At 55.8% G+C, this 14,275-nt stretch overlaps 1 protein-coding gene across 1 annotated transcript; it reads right to left on the bottom strand.

Moving 5' to 3' along the window:
* Nucleotides 1-236: 236 nt before the first annotated feature.
* Nucleotides 237-11,868, bottom strand: Tbx21 (T-box transcription factor 21). The gene is made up of 6 exons (XM_004859558.3): nt 11,180-11,868; nt 2,771-2,925; nt 2,391-2,512; nt 1,657-1,815; nt 1,513-1,574; nt 237-1,366 (listed from the first exon to the last, which is right to left on the bottom strand). The coding sequence occupies exons 1-6, from the start codon at nt 11,671-11,673 to the stop codon at nt 754-756; spliced, it is 1,605 nt and encodes a 534-aa protein (XP_004859615.2). The 5' UTR covers nt 11,674-11,868; the 3' UTR covers nt 237-753.
* Between the last annotated feature and the right edge of the window lie 2,407 nt (nt 11,869-14,275).

A 14,275-nucleotide genomic window follows, 5' to 3' on the forward strand; every position in this document is an offset into this window, starting at 1 on the left:
ATGCAGGTCACCTCTGTCCCAGGACCCTTAAGAGGTGGCCTCAACCTTCTACCTGAGCCCTGAGCATAGGAGACACAGCCTCACCCTGCCTCAGTTTATCCCTGGACAACGAGCCCACTTCTAGTTTCCAGAAACGTGCCCCCAAAATGCCAGCTGACACCAGCAACCCCTAGATGATCCCCACCCCCGGACCCCTCACACTGCCCTGGAATCAGGACACATGCAACAGTTTCATGTTTATTTCCAGAAAGTGATGGAGACAAAAGAAATAACATCCAGACTCCACTCTCTGCACAATAAATAGCCTCCCCGTTCAGAAAAGGAAAAAGAAAGAAGCGCTTGAGTACGACCAAGAAGACCTGGCGCGCCCAGCCCCTTTCTCTGGACCCCAGTGTCTTGGCCCTGAAGTGGGGGCCAGGCCAGCTCCCCGCAGCCCAGGTCCGCCCTGACCTGCCCAGCTGCTGTCAGGTCCGGGTGTCCTCACGCCCGGAGCAGGCTCGCTCAGGAGGACAAACCTGCGGTCACTCCACAGAGGACGGGGGGCCAGTGGCCTCAGCCCAGCCCAGCTCCCTGTGTCCAGGGCCTCCCGGCAAGTGAACCCCGGAGTCCTCCTTGGCCCCCTCTGCCCCAACCAGTCCCTACAAGGAGGAGGGCCGGAGGGAGGGGGCTTCTCCGCCCGGGTCTGGCTCCCCGCTGAGCCGATGGCCTCCGACTTAGCGACGCAGGATCCCTCTGCTGCTCTGCACCCTCTGCTCAGTTGGGAAAATAGTTATAAAACTGGCCCTCTGCATCCTTCTCAGAAGGAGAAGGGGCCCCGGCAGGGGACGAGCTGTCGCCACTGGAAGGGTAGGGAGACACGCGTCTCCTCTTAGAGTCTCCTTCGCCCAGTCCTGAGTCGCCGGGCTCTGGCCGGAGCGGGGTGACCTCGGTCCACAGTGACGGGGAGCCCTGCTCGTCCGGCCCCCCACCCTCAGGGGCTCCAGGTTCCACGGGCAGAGTCCGCATGGGGCGGAACCAGTTGGCCGGGCCCATCTTGGGAGGGTACTGGGGAGCCACGGGCCAGCTGGCCCCGGGGGCCAGGACGTCCTGGCCTCGGTAGTAGGACATGGTGGGGCCCGGGCCGGAGGGCAGGAAAGCTGGCTTCATGCTGACGGCTCGGAAGTCGGACTCGTAGCTGTGGTCCCGGGGGGTGGCCAGCCAGTATGGCTGCGAAACCACGTCCTTGGCCTGGCCAACAAGGTCGGGGTAGAAGCAGCTGGGGACGGGGTACTGGTTGGAGAGGAGAGGGGAGTAGGGGTCTCCCCCCAGCAGTTGACAGTTGGGTCCAGGTGGGGAGGGGACGCTGGTGTCCACAGATGCATACATGCTACAGAGACCGGGAAGCAGATGGTCAGGGCGCTGCGAGTCCCGTCCCAGACCTGCCCTCCGCCTCTGTCCCTCCCGCCCTCCCTCTGGGGCGGGGACAGGACTTGTCACAAAGGACCAAAGTGACTCGAACAGCATGGCACTTACGACTCGAAGTTCTCCCGGAATCCCTTGGCGAAGGGGTTGTTATCGATTTTCAGCTGCGTGATCTAGAGGGGGGACACAGCGTCACCTGAGACCCCAGCCCGGGAACATCCCAAGTCCCTCCCATGGGAGACCCTGCCCGGTCACCTCCGCGTTCTGGTAGGCGGTCACGGCGATGAACTGGGTTTCTCGGAAGGTGAAGATGTGGGTGCTGGGCGCCGGGCAGGCGGCCTCGGGCTCCCCGTCGGTCACCTCCACGATGTGCAGCCGGGGCTGGTACTTGTGCAGGGACTGCAGCACGATCATCTGCAGAGTGCCAACAGGCGCACGTGGTCGAGGGAGGCGTGAGGGCCCCCGTCCTGCTACGAGGCCGGTGGATGGCCCTGGGCCATTTTGTCCCTCCCTCTGCCCTGCCACCGAATAACTTCTCCCAGGCCTTCCAACTCTGGTCCCCAGCCTCTTTGGGACACCGGTTCTAGCCTCTTGTGCCCTTTCCCACACCCACCACACTCTGACCAAAGTATTAGCATAAAACAGAGGGCCTTTAAACTGGGTGTGGTGGCGCAAGCCTGTGATCCCAGTACTCAGGAGGCTGAGGCAGGAGGCTCTCAGAGAGTACAAGGCCAGGCTGGGCTACACAGTGAGTTCGAAGCTAGCCGGAACTACATAGCGAGACTCTGTCTCAAAAAAAAAAAAAAAAAAAGAGGGCCATGGGTATAGCTCAGTGGCACAGCACCTGCCTGGTAAGTGCAAATATTGAGTTTGATCCCCGTACCTCAAAAAAAAAATGGGTTTACAGAACAATGTCACCCTCCAGGAACTCCCTCGGCTTGAGGGTCTCAGACTCCCGGGGACGCCACCTGGAAGCCAGGAATGCCGACCTGGGTCATGTTGTTCGAGGCGCCTTTGTTGTTGGTGAGTTTCAGTTTCCCGAAGGAGACTTCCTGGCGCATCCAGTGGGCACCAGTGTTGGGGGAATCCGGGTGCACGTAGAGGCGGTTCCCTGCAGACAGTGGACAGTGGTGGACAGCTTTGGCATCCCCCCGTGGCAGACCCTGGTGAGGAAGGGCTCCGCCTGCTGGGGTGGGTGTGTGTGTGTGTGTGTGCGTGTGTGTGTGTGTGTGTGTGTGCCCGCGTGCTTGCTTGCGCAGAAGACAAAGGGAAGCAGGAATGGGGCTGGGCCGGGCTATGGAATTAGGCCCTTGGGAGTAACGGCCCAGGCCATCCACCAGGGGGCGCCCACCATTCCTGGGGCACATACCTGGCATGCTGCCCTCGGCCTTGCCACACTGCACCCACTTGCCACTCTGGTACCGCCAGTGGTGCTGGTCCACCAGAACCACATCCACAAACATCCTGTAGTGGCTAGTGGGCTCCAGCCCAGCCACGGTGAAGGACAGGAATGGGAACATCCGCCTGTGAGGAGAGAGAGCCCCTTCCTGTGTCAACTGCCCTGGGTCGGTGCCTCTCACGAGGTGCACATGGTGAGCCCAAGCTGGCCTCCGCCTGCTCCCCACAGCCAACTGCAAGTGGTCAGGAAGTCGGCTGGCCAGGTGCTAAATACAACTATTGACCTTTCATTGATCCTCCTGCCTCAGCCTCCTGGGTGCTGGGATTACAGGTGTGAGCCACCATGCCTGGCTTAAGCTTTTTGTTTTGTTTTGTTTTTTTCCCTTTTCCTCTCTTTTGGTACTGAGGATTGAACCAGGACCTTGCTATATCACTGGGCTGCATCCCCAGCCCCTGGGAGCATTTTAAATGCTCACCTCTTAGAGTGGCACTGGTCCCTAACTATAGGGGACCAGTGCTTCCCAGGCGAGCAAAGGCACAAGCCAGCCCTGCATGGGCTGGGCCTCAGTCCCCGCCCCTCCTCTGCATGTGACTCCTGGCTCCTAGGCTGTGGCACAGCACGCAGCCCTCTCGGCCACAGCCCTGGGCCTGGCATCTGCAGCAGGTTGCTCAGGTCCTGGGTGGACAGGGAGCCCTCCAGCTTCCTGGACAGGGTGCAGGGGACCCAGCCCTCATGGCAGGTCTTGGTCCCCAGGAACAGGAGAGTTGGGGTGCAGTGCTGCAGAACCCCCACTGTGATGCCGTCTGCTCTACAGCAAGCCCTCTACCACTTCTACCATGGCTTCCCCATTATCTCCCTCACTGCAACCACCGCCTCCACTATCACAACCACCATCGCCCTGGCGCCATCTCCACCATCGATGCAACCACGGCCCCATGGCTGCCATGGCTACCCCACCCCCACCGCCACAGTCACCTCCCAGCCATCACTGCTCACCTTCAGCGCCCACCTGCACACCCACCCTCCCTGCAGGGACCCACCCTCCCTCTAGCCACGCTCTCCACCCACCCCCCTGTCTAAGTGGCAGCCACCAATCCTCCAGCACCAGGCCCATCGCCAGCTCCCACGGCCCAGCCCTTCTCTCCAAACCCAAGCAGGAAGAGCAGGGCCATAGAATGGCAGAAGCAAACCCTGTCAGAAGTGCCTTTCATCCCCTCCCTTCCCCCTCCCCCTCCCCTCTATCCCCTCCCCTCCCCCTCTCTTTTAGCCCCTCCGCCCCCTTCCTCCTCCCCTCCCTTTCCTTTCCCTCCTTGCCCTGCCCTGGTCTCTGAGTCAGGAACCCTGGGGTCAGGGGAAGAGTTCCAGGGTCCCCGTACACTTTTTGGTAGGCACCAGTCCCCAGTGGGTCCCCAAACCACATCCCTAACAATCTCGGGAAGGTCTCCCAGGAGGGTGCCCTCATATTCCCGTTTCCCCCAGAATCCTGGGCCCAGAAAAAGAGACCTGTTGGCGCCACAGCCTTGGATACGTTTACTCCCAAACCAAGTCTCAATTTCCTCACCTGTGACTGCAGGTAAGAACTGGGTCGTCTTTCCTCAGCAAGTGGTTTAGAAGCTCAAAAGATGTTAAACTCAAGCAGATGCAGGAGTGCATACTGTAATCTTGGCACTCGGGAAGGCTGAGGCAGGAGGATCCCAAATTCAAACCCAGCTTGGGCAACTGAGTGACTCAACAACACTATATCTCAAAATTTAAAAAATTTTTTTCTTTTTTTTTCCGGTACTGGGGATCAAAGTTGGGACCTTGCACTTGCAAGCCAGGTGGTGGAACCACTGAGCTAAATGCCCAGCCCTCAAGAGTAAAAATTTTTAGCTGGACCTGTCATCCCAGCACTTGGGGGGCTGAGGCAGGAAGATTGCTGTGAGTTCAAGGCCAGTCTGGGCTACGTAGCAAGAATCTGTCTGAAAAAAAATTTTTTTTAATGTTTTTAATTTATTTATTTATTTTTATTTTTTGTACCAGGGATCGAACCTGGGTCCTTGTGCTTTCGGGGCAGGCAGTGGAACCACAGAGCTAAATCTCTGGCCCCTGAAAGGTTTTGTAGCTAAGTGTAAAGGTCCTGGGTTCAATCTCCAGTACAGGAAAAAAAAAAGGGAAACTCAGCTCATCTGTCCTTTTTTTTTTGGTACCTGGGATTGAAGTCAGGTCCTTGCGCTTTCGAAGCAGGCGGTGAAACCACTGAGCTAAATTCCTGGCTAATCTATCTTCTGCCAGGGTGGAAGCTACCACAGCCCCCTAGGCCGACTGGAGGACACTGAACAAGGGACAGAGCTCTATGTCCAGGCCCTGCGTCCCAGGGACTTGGCAGGCTGATCGGCTGGAGGATGAGGATTAGGCCTTGAACAAGTGAGCAGTAAGAATATTTCCACCCTGGTGCAACCTGTAATCCCAGCACTAGGGAGACTGAGGCAGGAGGATTGCCATGAGTTCCAAGACAGCTTTGGCTACCTAGGGAGACAGCCTCAAAAATCCAAAAAACAGTATTTCCAACCCATTTCTTGAAAGTTCTCAACCTCTGACAATGGTAAAGCCACTCAGATGTTTCTTATTTTGTAACCAGTTCCTGTCCAAACTTGTAGGAATAAAGGAATGGAAGTGAACACTCCTTTTTTCTGATGCTAGGGATGGACCCCAGGGCTTCATGTACGCTAGGCAAGTGCTCTACCTCTGGGCTGCACCCCCAGCCCTGAAACGCAGTATTGTGCCCCAGCCAGTTTATTGGGCCAAGCCTTTAAGATATAAGAGTTGGTTTCCCCCCCAAAAAAGAAAAAAAAATCATAAAGGGCCGGGGATTTAGCTTAGTGGTTTTACCGCCTGCTGTGCAAGCACAAGGACCCGAGTTCAATCCCAGGTACCAAAAAAAAAAAAAAAGACTTGGTTTCCTATTTTATATCTGAAGAAAGTGAGGCTCGGAAAGGTTTGGTGACAGCCCCTGGGCAGGAGACCAGAACGGGGGTCTCCACCCTGCTTTTCTCACCATTAGCGTGAAACCGAGGAGGCACAGGAAGATGACAGGTTCTCCGGTTCCTCCTAAAAGTCACCACCCTAGAATCACCACCAAATGGAGTCCCACAATAGCCCCTGATTTACATAATTTGCTGGGAAGGGACCCGGATGGACATGGGCTGGACACTGAGCCCCTCAAACTGCCCACTATCCCCTATTCAGATGGAGCAGGACTCCAAATTCCTCTGGCCCCCGAAGGAACGTCCCTTTCAGATGGCTCATAACTGCTCCCAGTACCCTCTGCTCCTGGCTGGGCCCAGTCACCATTTTTAAGTGCAAATTAAAATAACAAGGAGAGGGCTGGGGATTTAGCTCAGTGTTTCTGATGTCTGCTTTCCAAGCACAAAGTCCCGAGTTTGATCCCTGGTACCAAACAAAACAAAACAAAAATAAAAACGAGGAGATAGATAGTTTTGTCAGCCATGTTGACCAAATGCTTAAAAACTGATGATATTAATACTGACAAGGGAGTGGGAAAATGGGCCTTCTTGAAACCATTGGTGGTGGTATAAACTAGTTCTACGTTTTTTACTTTTTTTCTTTTTTGTGGTACTGAGGATTGAATCCAGGGCCTTTACGTTAAGTTACATCCCCAGCCCTTTTAATTTTTTAATTAATTAAAAAAAATTTTTTTTGGTGCTGGGGATCGAACTTGGGACCTTGTGCTTGCAAGACAGGTGTCAGCACCACTGAGCTAAATCCCTGGCTCAATTAAAAAAATTTTTTTTGGTACTGGGGATCGAACTCAAGACCTTGACCTCGTGAGGCAGGTGCACTGAGCTAAATCCCCAGCCCTAATTTTTTTATTTTGACCCAGGGTCTAAGTCACTAAATTGCCCAGGCTGGGCTCAAATTTACAATCCTCCTGCCTTGGCCTCCCAGAGTGCTAGATTACAGGTATGAACCACGATCCCTGGCATGGTAGCACCCTTTAAAGTTCCTAGAGCTGGGGATTTAGCTCAGTGGTTCTGGCACCTGCCTTGCAAGTGCAAGGTCCCGAGTTCGATCCCCGGTACTAAAAAAAAAAAGCATAAGGTCCTGAGTTCGATCCCCGGTATCAAAAAAAAAAAAAAATAAAAAATAAAGTGCCTAGAATGGACAACTTAGCGACTGCGGCAAAAAAAAAAAAAAAAAAAAAGTAAAAAGATCTGGGGATACAGCCCAGTGTGAAGGCCCTGGGTTCGTTCCACAGCACAATGACAACAGTGAGCAGTGGGCATCCTGCCGGTGTTTGCACCCACCAAAACACAAAATGCCAAAATGGGCTTGGCCTTCAAGCATCTCCCCCTCTTACCAACTTCAGACCCACATAACAGAAATCAAAGGGCCATTTGCAAACCAGCCCCCCCAAAAACATCAAAGTTGAGCCAGGCCCAGCAGCAGGCTCCTGCAGTCCCAGACACTAAGGAGGCTGAGGCAGGAGAATCACTTGAACCCAGCATTTCCATGCCAGCATGGGCAACAGAAAGAGAGCCCATCTCTTAAAAAAAAAAAATTAAGCCTAAAAATAAAACTTTTTTAAAGGCATGAAAAATTCTCAGAATTGGGGATGTGGTGAGGGGAAAATAAAATAATAACGGTGGCAGGGCCAGTGAGGATAGCTGTGTGCCTGAAATTGTTGTTTTGCCAACTCCTACCTTCACATGCATAAATCCAAATGCAAACTGAGCTGCTGAACAATGGAGCTCCCCAAAGTTACTGTAATTATAATAATCAGCCCATCACACCCAGAAAAGTGGGGATTACCAGCAATTAATCCACACCCACACACCCACAGACCCGGCTGCTCTTCCTCCTCTGAGAACAGCTGCCCTGGGTGACTGGGGGGTGCCTGCTGGACACTCGCCACTCGTGCCCCCCACAGAAGGGCACCAGCATGCACTCTTGGACCTCAGGGTCCCTGCTGCCATTCTGCCCTCAGCTCCCCCCTTCCACCTGACTTAAGCTGCCTGGACCACTCCATCTCTGCACTCCAATCCTCCCCTGCTCCCCATCCACTCCCACCCGAGGCCAAAGCCACCGGCTGGTCCATGCCCAGGGTGGTCCGGTGGGTAGGCACAGAAGGATCCAGGCCAGGGTGAGCCAGCCTAAGGCCAGGGGCTGCAAGATTTTGGGTGAGGCTGGCGTGGAGGGCGTTTTCAAAGAGGAAAAAGGTCATGGGTGATGTAGTGGTGACTGACAGGTCACTGGAACCCACGGAGCGGCGGCCAGCCCGCCAAAATGGGAGGATGGAAAGGAGGCCTGCAGCGAGGGGAAAGGGGCATGGACTTCCTACCTCATGGAAGCCCAAGCTCAAAAGACACCAGGTCACACTGACTGGTGGGTGGCCCGTCCTCTGTCCTTTCCCCCTTCCCCAGCACCAGCCCTTGAGGCCTGCTGCAGGGAGATATCAAAGGGAATGGTGAGGAGCCATGAACCTCATCCAACGGGGACCCCATGTTGCCCAAAATGGCCCCATAAGACCGAGGAAAGTGTAAGACGGGCCAGCTGGGGCGGCCACACCTGTAATCCCAACACTCTGGAAGGCTGAGCCAGGAGGATCAAAAGTTCAAGCCATGCCTGAGCAACTTAGGGACTTAGTGAGACCCTGTCTCAAAATAAAACATAAAAAAGGGCTGGAGATGTAGCTTGGCACAAAGGCCCTGACTCATATTTCCAGTACCAGAAAAATTAAAAAGTCAAAGATTATAAAGCACACAGACACAGGCACATGTTTATGAAACAAGAAGACTTGGTGATATTTAGGAATTTCTTTTAAAATTTGCTAATGGTATTGTAGGGCTTGTCTGTACATTTGTTTGTTTTTGTTTTTTGGGTTTTTTTGAGACAGGATCTTGCTGTGTAGTCCAGCCTGGCCTTGAACTCACTATGTAGTCCAAGCTGGCCTGGAACTCATGGCAACCCTCCTGCCTCAGCCTCCCGAGTGCTGGGATTAGAGGTGTGCACCACTACACCTGGCTGTTTTTGAGACGGGGTCTTGCTGTTACCCAGGTTGACCTAGAACTTGAAAGCCTCCCACTTCAGCCTTCTGAGTAGCTGAGATGATGGTCATTTTTTGTTTTTTTTAAAAATTAATTTATTTTTTTTGGTTTGAACTCGGGACTTTGCACTTGCATGGCAGGTGCCAGAACCACTGAGCTAAATCCCGGGCCCCGTTTTATTTTTTTACGATTCATTTTCACAGGTGCAGGGAGAAAGATTTAAGGGTGAAACAACATCGGGATTTACTAATTACTCACTATATTACTAATATACTTGCAATTAGAGAGGGATGGAAGCAAGTGAAGATAAAGAAGAAACAAAGGGCCGGGGATTTAGCTCAGTGTTTCCAGTGCCTGCCTTGAAACTTCAAGGTCCCAAGTTCAATCCCCGGTACCAAAAAAAGAAGAAACAAGGCTGGACCAGTACAAGGAACTGTTGAAACTGAGTGATGGGTAGATAAAAACCTAGTACATCTTTCTGAGCACTTTAGATTTTTTTTTCATAATAAAAAAATTTAGCGTAGGTGAGGCCCCGGGTTCCATCCTTAGCACCAATAAAAAGGTGCGGGGTAAGTGTATGGATCTAAAAGGGAACAGCGACAATTTTCCAATGAAAGTTGCACATCAGGAACTTAGGAGAGAAGAAGGCTGGAGCAGAATGTTACACGCCCTGGAAGTGCTTCCCTGAAGTACCCGGATGGACCCATCGCTGCCACCCCAGCCCTGACCAGACCCGAAGCCTCGGCTGGCATGCCTTCCGCCCTTGCCCTCCAATGGGGCTGTGGGAAGGTCTGCTGGGGCCGTGGCAGGGTGGAGGGCCAGGAGGCCCCACTCTGTCCTCCGATGATGGATGGAAGCCACCAGCTGTGCCTGCACCTCAGTGGCACCGACTGTACAATGGGGAGAGAGCTTGTGTACCCGGCGCACAGTGAAATAATGGAAGTGAAAGCACCTGAGTTCATTGAACCAGCGAGGTCGTAGGATAGCATGGTTGGCTGTCTTTACCGGCAGCTGCGGGGGACAGAGAAAGAAAGCCCGGCTTTGTGTCACTCAGCAACGATGTGCTGGGGAAGTTCAGGGGCGCTCTTGGTGTCTCCTGGGCCATTTTTCTGTCTGTGCAGTGGGAGAGCTGGATGGGATCTTCTAGGTCCCTTCCAATTTGGACATGCAGGGACCAGGAGCCAGCCTGTCCTTGGGGACACCAGAGAGGGACCGGGTGGGGCGGCAGAAAGGAATTATCAGAAGGCCTCAGAAATGGAGGCTGAGCTGCCTTCCCCGGGATGAACCCACAGGTGTCAGCTGGAGCCGAGATGCATGAGCAATGCCGGGTTTAAATACCCGCTGGGCACGGCCTTTCCCGGAGCCTGCCCCAGCCCCACCCTTGGTCCTTTTCAACACCTCCAGGACAACAGTGACAATCATCCCTGCACCCAGAGTGCCTGGCTGGTCCTCCACCCACACCGCCCCACTGGGGATCGTGGGGCACATGCAGGCTGTCATACTACACAAATTAAACACTAAACAAACACCACACAAATTGCAAGTTTCTCTTTCTTTCCTCACTATGGGGCTTGATCCGGAAGCAGCAGCCTCAGCCCCAAACGCTATGGCTGATGTACCAGGCTCGGGACCCACCTTCCCCAGAATGTCAGTGAACATATGGATGCAGGAGTGGGCACGTTTTCAGGGACCAGCGAGCCCTAAAGGGCTGGCCACCACCTCAGACCCTGGTGAGGGGCACCTACTTAGGCCTGAGCCATTTAGGTTAAACGGATCCGTGTCCCCCACAATCTTCGATGTCCCCCCTCTGCACTACACACACACACACACACACACACACACACACAGAGGCGACATATGATCTCAAACTTACACCGGAAAGAAAACTTGGCTTGGCGACTGCTTCTCCATGTCACCAAATCCCAGTCTGCTACCCCAGCACTACTACCACGGCTGCCCTAAGCCAGGGCGCAGCAGAGAAGGAACATGGGCGGTAGGCACAGGAAGCCCAGGGCATCAGGGGTTAGGATGTGGCCCCAACACTCCAGTTTGCCACCCGGGGGTCTAAGAGGCGCACAGCCCCATCAGGCCCAAATGCGCGCTCCCGGACCCCAGCAGAGCGCGGGCGCGCGCCAGCCTGGCCTCTCTCGGGGCCTTGCACAGGGCGGCCCGGTCGGAGCCCCCCAGAGCGCTCCCTGTCCGCGCTGCAACCCCGCTCGCCTCCCCGCTGGAGCCTGAGCCCAGACGAAGGACCGCAGACCCGAGCGAGGTCTGGGCAGAAAAAAGGCAGAGAGGAAAAACACCAGCGTCGGCCCCGGCACGCGGCACTCACCGGCCCTGCTTGGTGATGATCATCTCCGTCTGGTGCTGGTTGAACTTGGACCACAACAGGTGGTTGTTGAGCGCGACTCTCAGCTTCCCGGACACCTCGAGCCCCGCGGGCAGCGCGAAGTCGTCGTGGGGCCCGGGGTAGAGCCCGGCGCGGGGGTCTGGGGCCGCGTAGCCGCTGTCCCCGGAGGGCTGGAAGCCGTCGGCCCCCGCGGACGGCGGGAAGGGCTCGGGCGCCCCCGGGAAGGCGGCGGCCGGGGCCCGGGGCGGGTACGCGTAGGCGCCGAGGAAGCGGCCCGGGGTTGCAGGCACCAGAGCACCCCCAGCGTAGGGAGCCCCGAGGCCGCCGCCCCCGAGACGGTCGCCCGCGTCGTGCGCGCCCGGGTCCGGGTAGAAGTAGCGCGGCTGCGGGTCCCCGGGCGCGCGGCCCTCGTCGCTCGTCAGCATCGGCTCGGTGCCCGTCAGCATCTCTCGGCAGCCCGGCCCCACGACGCCCATCCGGGGCGCGCTGGGCACCTGCCTCCCTCAGCCGTCGGGGGCCGGTCCCTCTCCGCGCAGGGGGAGGGGCGACGGGGTCGACGGGGGGGGGCTGGGGCAGGTCCTGGGGGGTCCCCACCCCCCGGCCTGGGCTGGGAGTGGGCTCCTGGCCGGCCTGCGGCGGCTCCTGGGCTCCCTCTCCTGCGGGCCGCTGTCACTAGCGCCGCGCCCGCCTTCGCTGTGGCTTTATGAAGCTCTCGGTCCCCCACCCGCCACCCCGGCCCCGCCCCGCCCGGCCCCGCCCCCTCGTGGCCAATACCCGGCGCAGTCTAAGCTGCGGCTGTCGGCCAGGACTGCGACTGCGCCCCCCCACCCGCGGCGGAGCCAAGCAGGCCCCTTGCTTCTGTACCCCTGGCCTTCGTGCTTAAAGAGCTTGCATTCTGGGAAAGTCAACCCTGCCACGTGAAGCCCCGGGCCTGTCACTGTCCCCGGACCCTGGGGAAGTTCCACCCGTCTTTGAGGGCTCAGCTCGCAGGCCCAGTCCTACAGGAAGCCCTCGGTGAGGACGGCCCAGATGGGACCAGCTGGGCATTGCTGCAGCACTGGCAGGCTTAGATGGTCACTGAGGCCTATTGTGCCCTCGGGCTGTGTGCTGAGTGACTTTGGATGGAGCTTTGTCCTCTTTTTCCTAGCCAGAGGTCCCCTGGGCCATGTCTGGGTATCTTGCACCTTCAGCCCTTGGGCAGACGGGAATCAGGTGGGCAGCAGTTTCCTTAAAGGGGATTGCAGGCAGCAGCAGCAGAGATGGGGGTCACAGAGCCCTGGGCTGGGCTGAGCTGCAACCACAAAAGCTGTCACATATGGCAGAGAGCTGTGGGCACTGCAAGTGACATGGGGCTGCCCTTCACAGTGTCCCAGGACTGGCTCTGCCTGCGACTCAGGTTTATGTGACCAGAACCTGTCACTGCCCATGCCTGAGCATCAGCTCCCAAGCCTCATCTGGGAACTGGGGCAACAAACACATCTACTTCTCAGGGCGAATTTAGAGCCTTACACTAGCGAGTGTCAGCGTGCAGCACTTTCCGATCTTACTGCATTTTGGTGGGGTTTTTTTGGAACCGGAGATCAAACTTGGGTCCTTCCGCTTGCAAGGCAGACGGTAGAAGCACTGAGCTAAATCCCCTGCCCCGATCTTAACCATAGCTGGGTGGAAAGCTGCATCCAAAGACTGAGCAGGAGGCCACGGGCAGTCACCTCAGCTGACAGGCTACACGAGCTCTTCAGCCTCCGTTTTCCTTTTCTGCTAACTAAAGTAATCATTCTTTTCTTGATGAAACATATCCCCACCCCAAATGAAAATAGTACCATGGGGAGTTTTTCATGTATAAAGATAAAACAAATACAAATGTAAAAATCTAAAGGTGAGTCTTATGGAAATCTTTTAGATTTCACACACACAAAAAAGTCTAAGCAAGCAGAACAAAAAGGCAAAAGCAAGGCTCTATAAATCACTCCAAGTTCTACCCCTCAAAGGCAAACAGGATTAACATTCCCGTGCATACTGCCTCTGTTTCTGTCTTTTGCACACAGACACAAACACATCATTTCACATGGACACCACACATGTTGCTTTGTAATTGTGTTTTGTTTTTTCACTCACAAGGTGTCATGGAAATTTCTGCATGTCGATAAATAAGTTTACATGTTAAAGAGGGCTTTGAAAGATACTCTATCATGGTTTCATCCTGTTACAGCTTAACTTCTCCTTTCCCCCATCCCTGCCCTCCCCAGTCCTCCCCTGGGGGCTGCCCCATCTCTACATTTCTGTCCCAGCCCAACAGGGCTTCACCCTGAAGAGCCCGTGGGGACACTCTGCTCCCAACTAGAGCTGAACGAGAGGCAGGCTGTGAGGGGAAGCTGAAGCTGGGGACTCCAGGAGGCGGGCATGACCCGGGCGGGGGGACCAGCATGTCCTCTAGGATGGGAGCCACATTCACAGCAGCCCCAAAATAGAGTCTGGCCCCCTCCCCAGCCCTTTCCCACCCTCTTCCCAATGCCCAGAGGAAGGCGGAAGTTTCTGCCTGCTGCTGGAAATGGGGCAGCCTTGCTTGAAAGAGGGTGACCTTGGGACCCTGGGCTATTTTTTGTGAAACCTAAGAGATTTCCATGAGACTCACCTGAATGAGTGCTTCCATCTTTTTGGGGGGCGACACTTTCTCTAAGTGCCTGGCTGGGGAAGGCCAAATGGTGTCTCATTCCTCCCTCTCTCCCTCCCTCACTCCCTCCAGGTCCAGTGCACCTTCCCTGTCCTTCTGAACAGGCTGGCTGAGCTCCAGAGCAGGACAGACAGTGGATCTCAGCATCAGGCGGCCCTGGGGACCCATCTCTGGCAGCACAGGGAGCTGAGGATGGTCGCTACAGCCTGGCGGGCCCTTAGGGGGTCTCACAGCCTGGCTCATTAACCCCAGATTCCTCACGCCCCTCCTCCCTCCAATTTCCTCAACCCAAAAAAGAAAGTGCATGTGAAAAGCGGGGGCTGAGTGGCCCTGGTGTCACCACTGCCAGTCCCGCCCCTCTGCCAGCTTGGGTGAGAAGAGCCCTGGTGGTGACACCTCCTCTTCCT

Source organism: Heterocephalus glaber, unplaced genomic scaffold (genome assembly GCF_053883595.1).
Source record: "Heterocephalus glaber isolate CG9 unplaced genomic scaffold, H.glaber_assembly_v1.0 deba00001773, whole genome shotgun sequence".
Classification (NCBI taxonomy): domain Eukaryota; kingdom Metazoa; phylum Chordata; class Mammalia; order Rodentia; family Bathyergidae; genus Heterocephalus; species Heterocephalus glaber.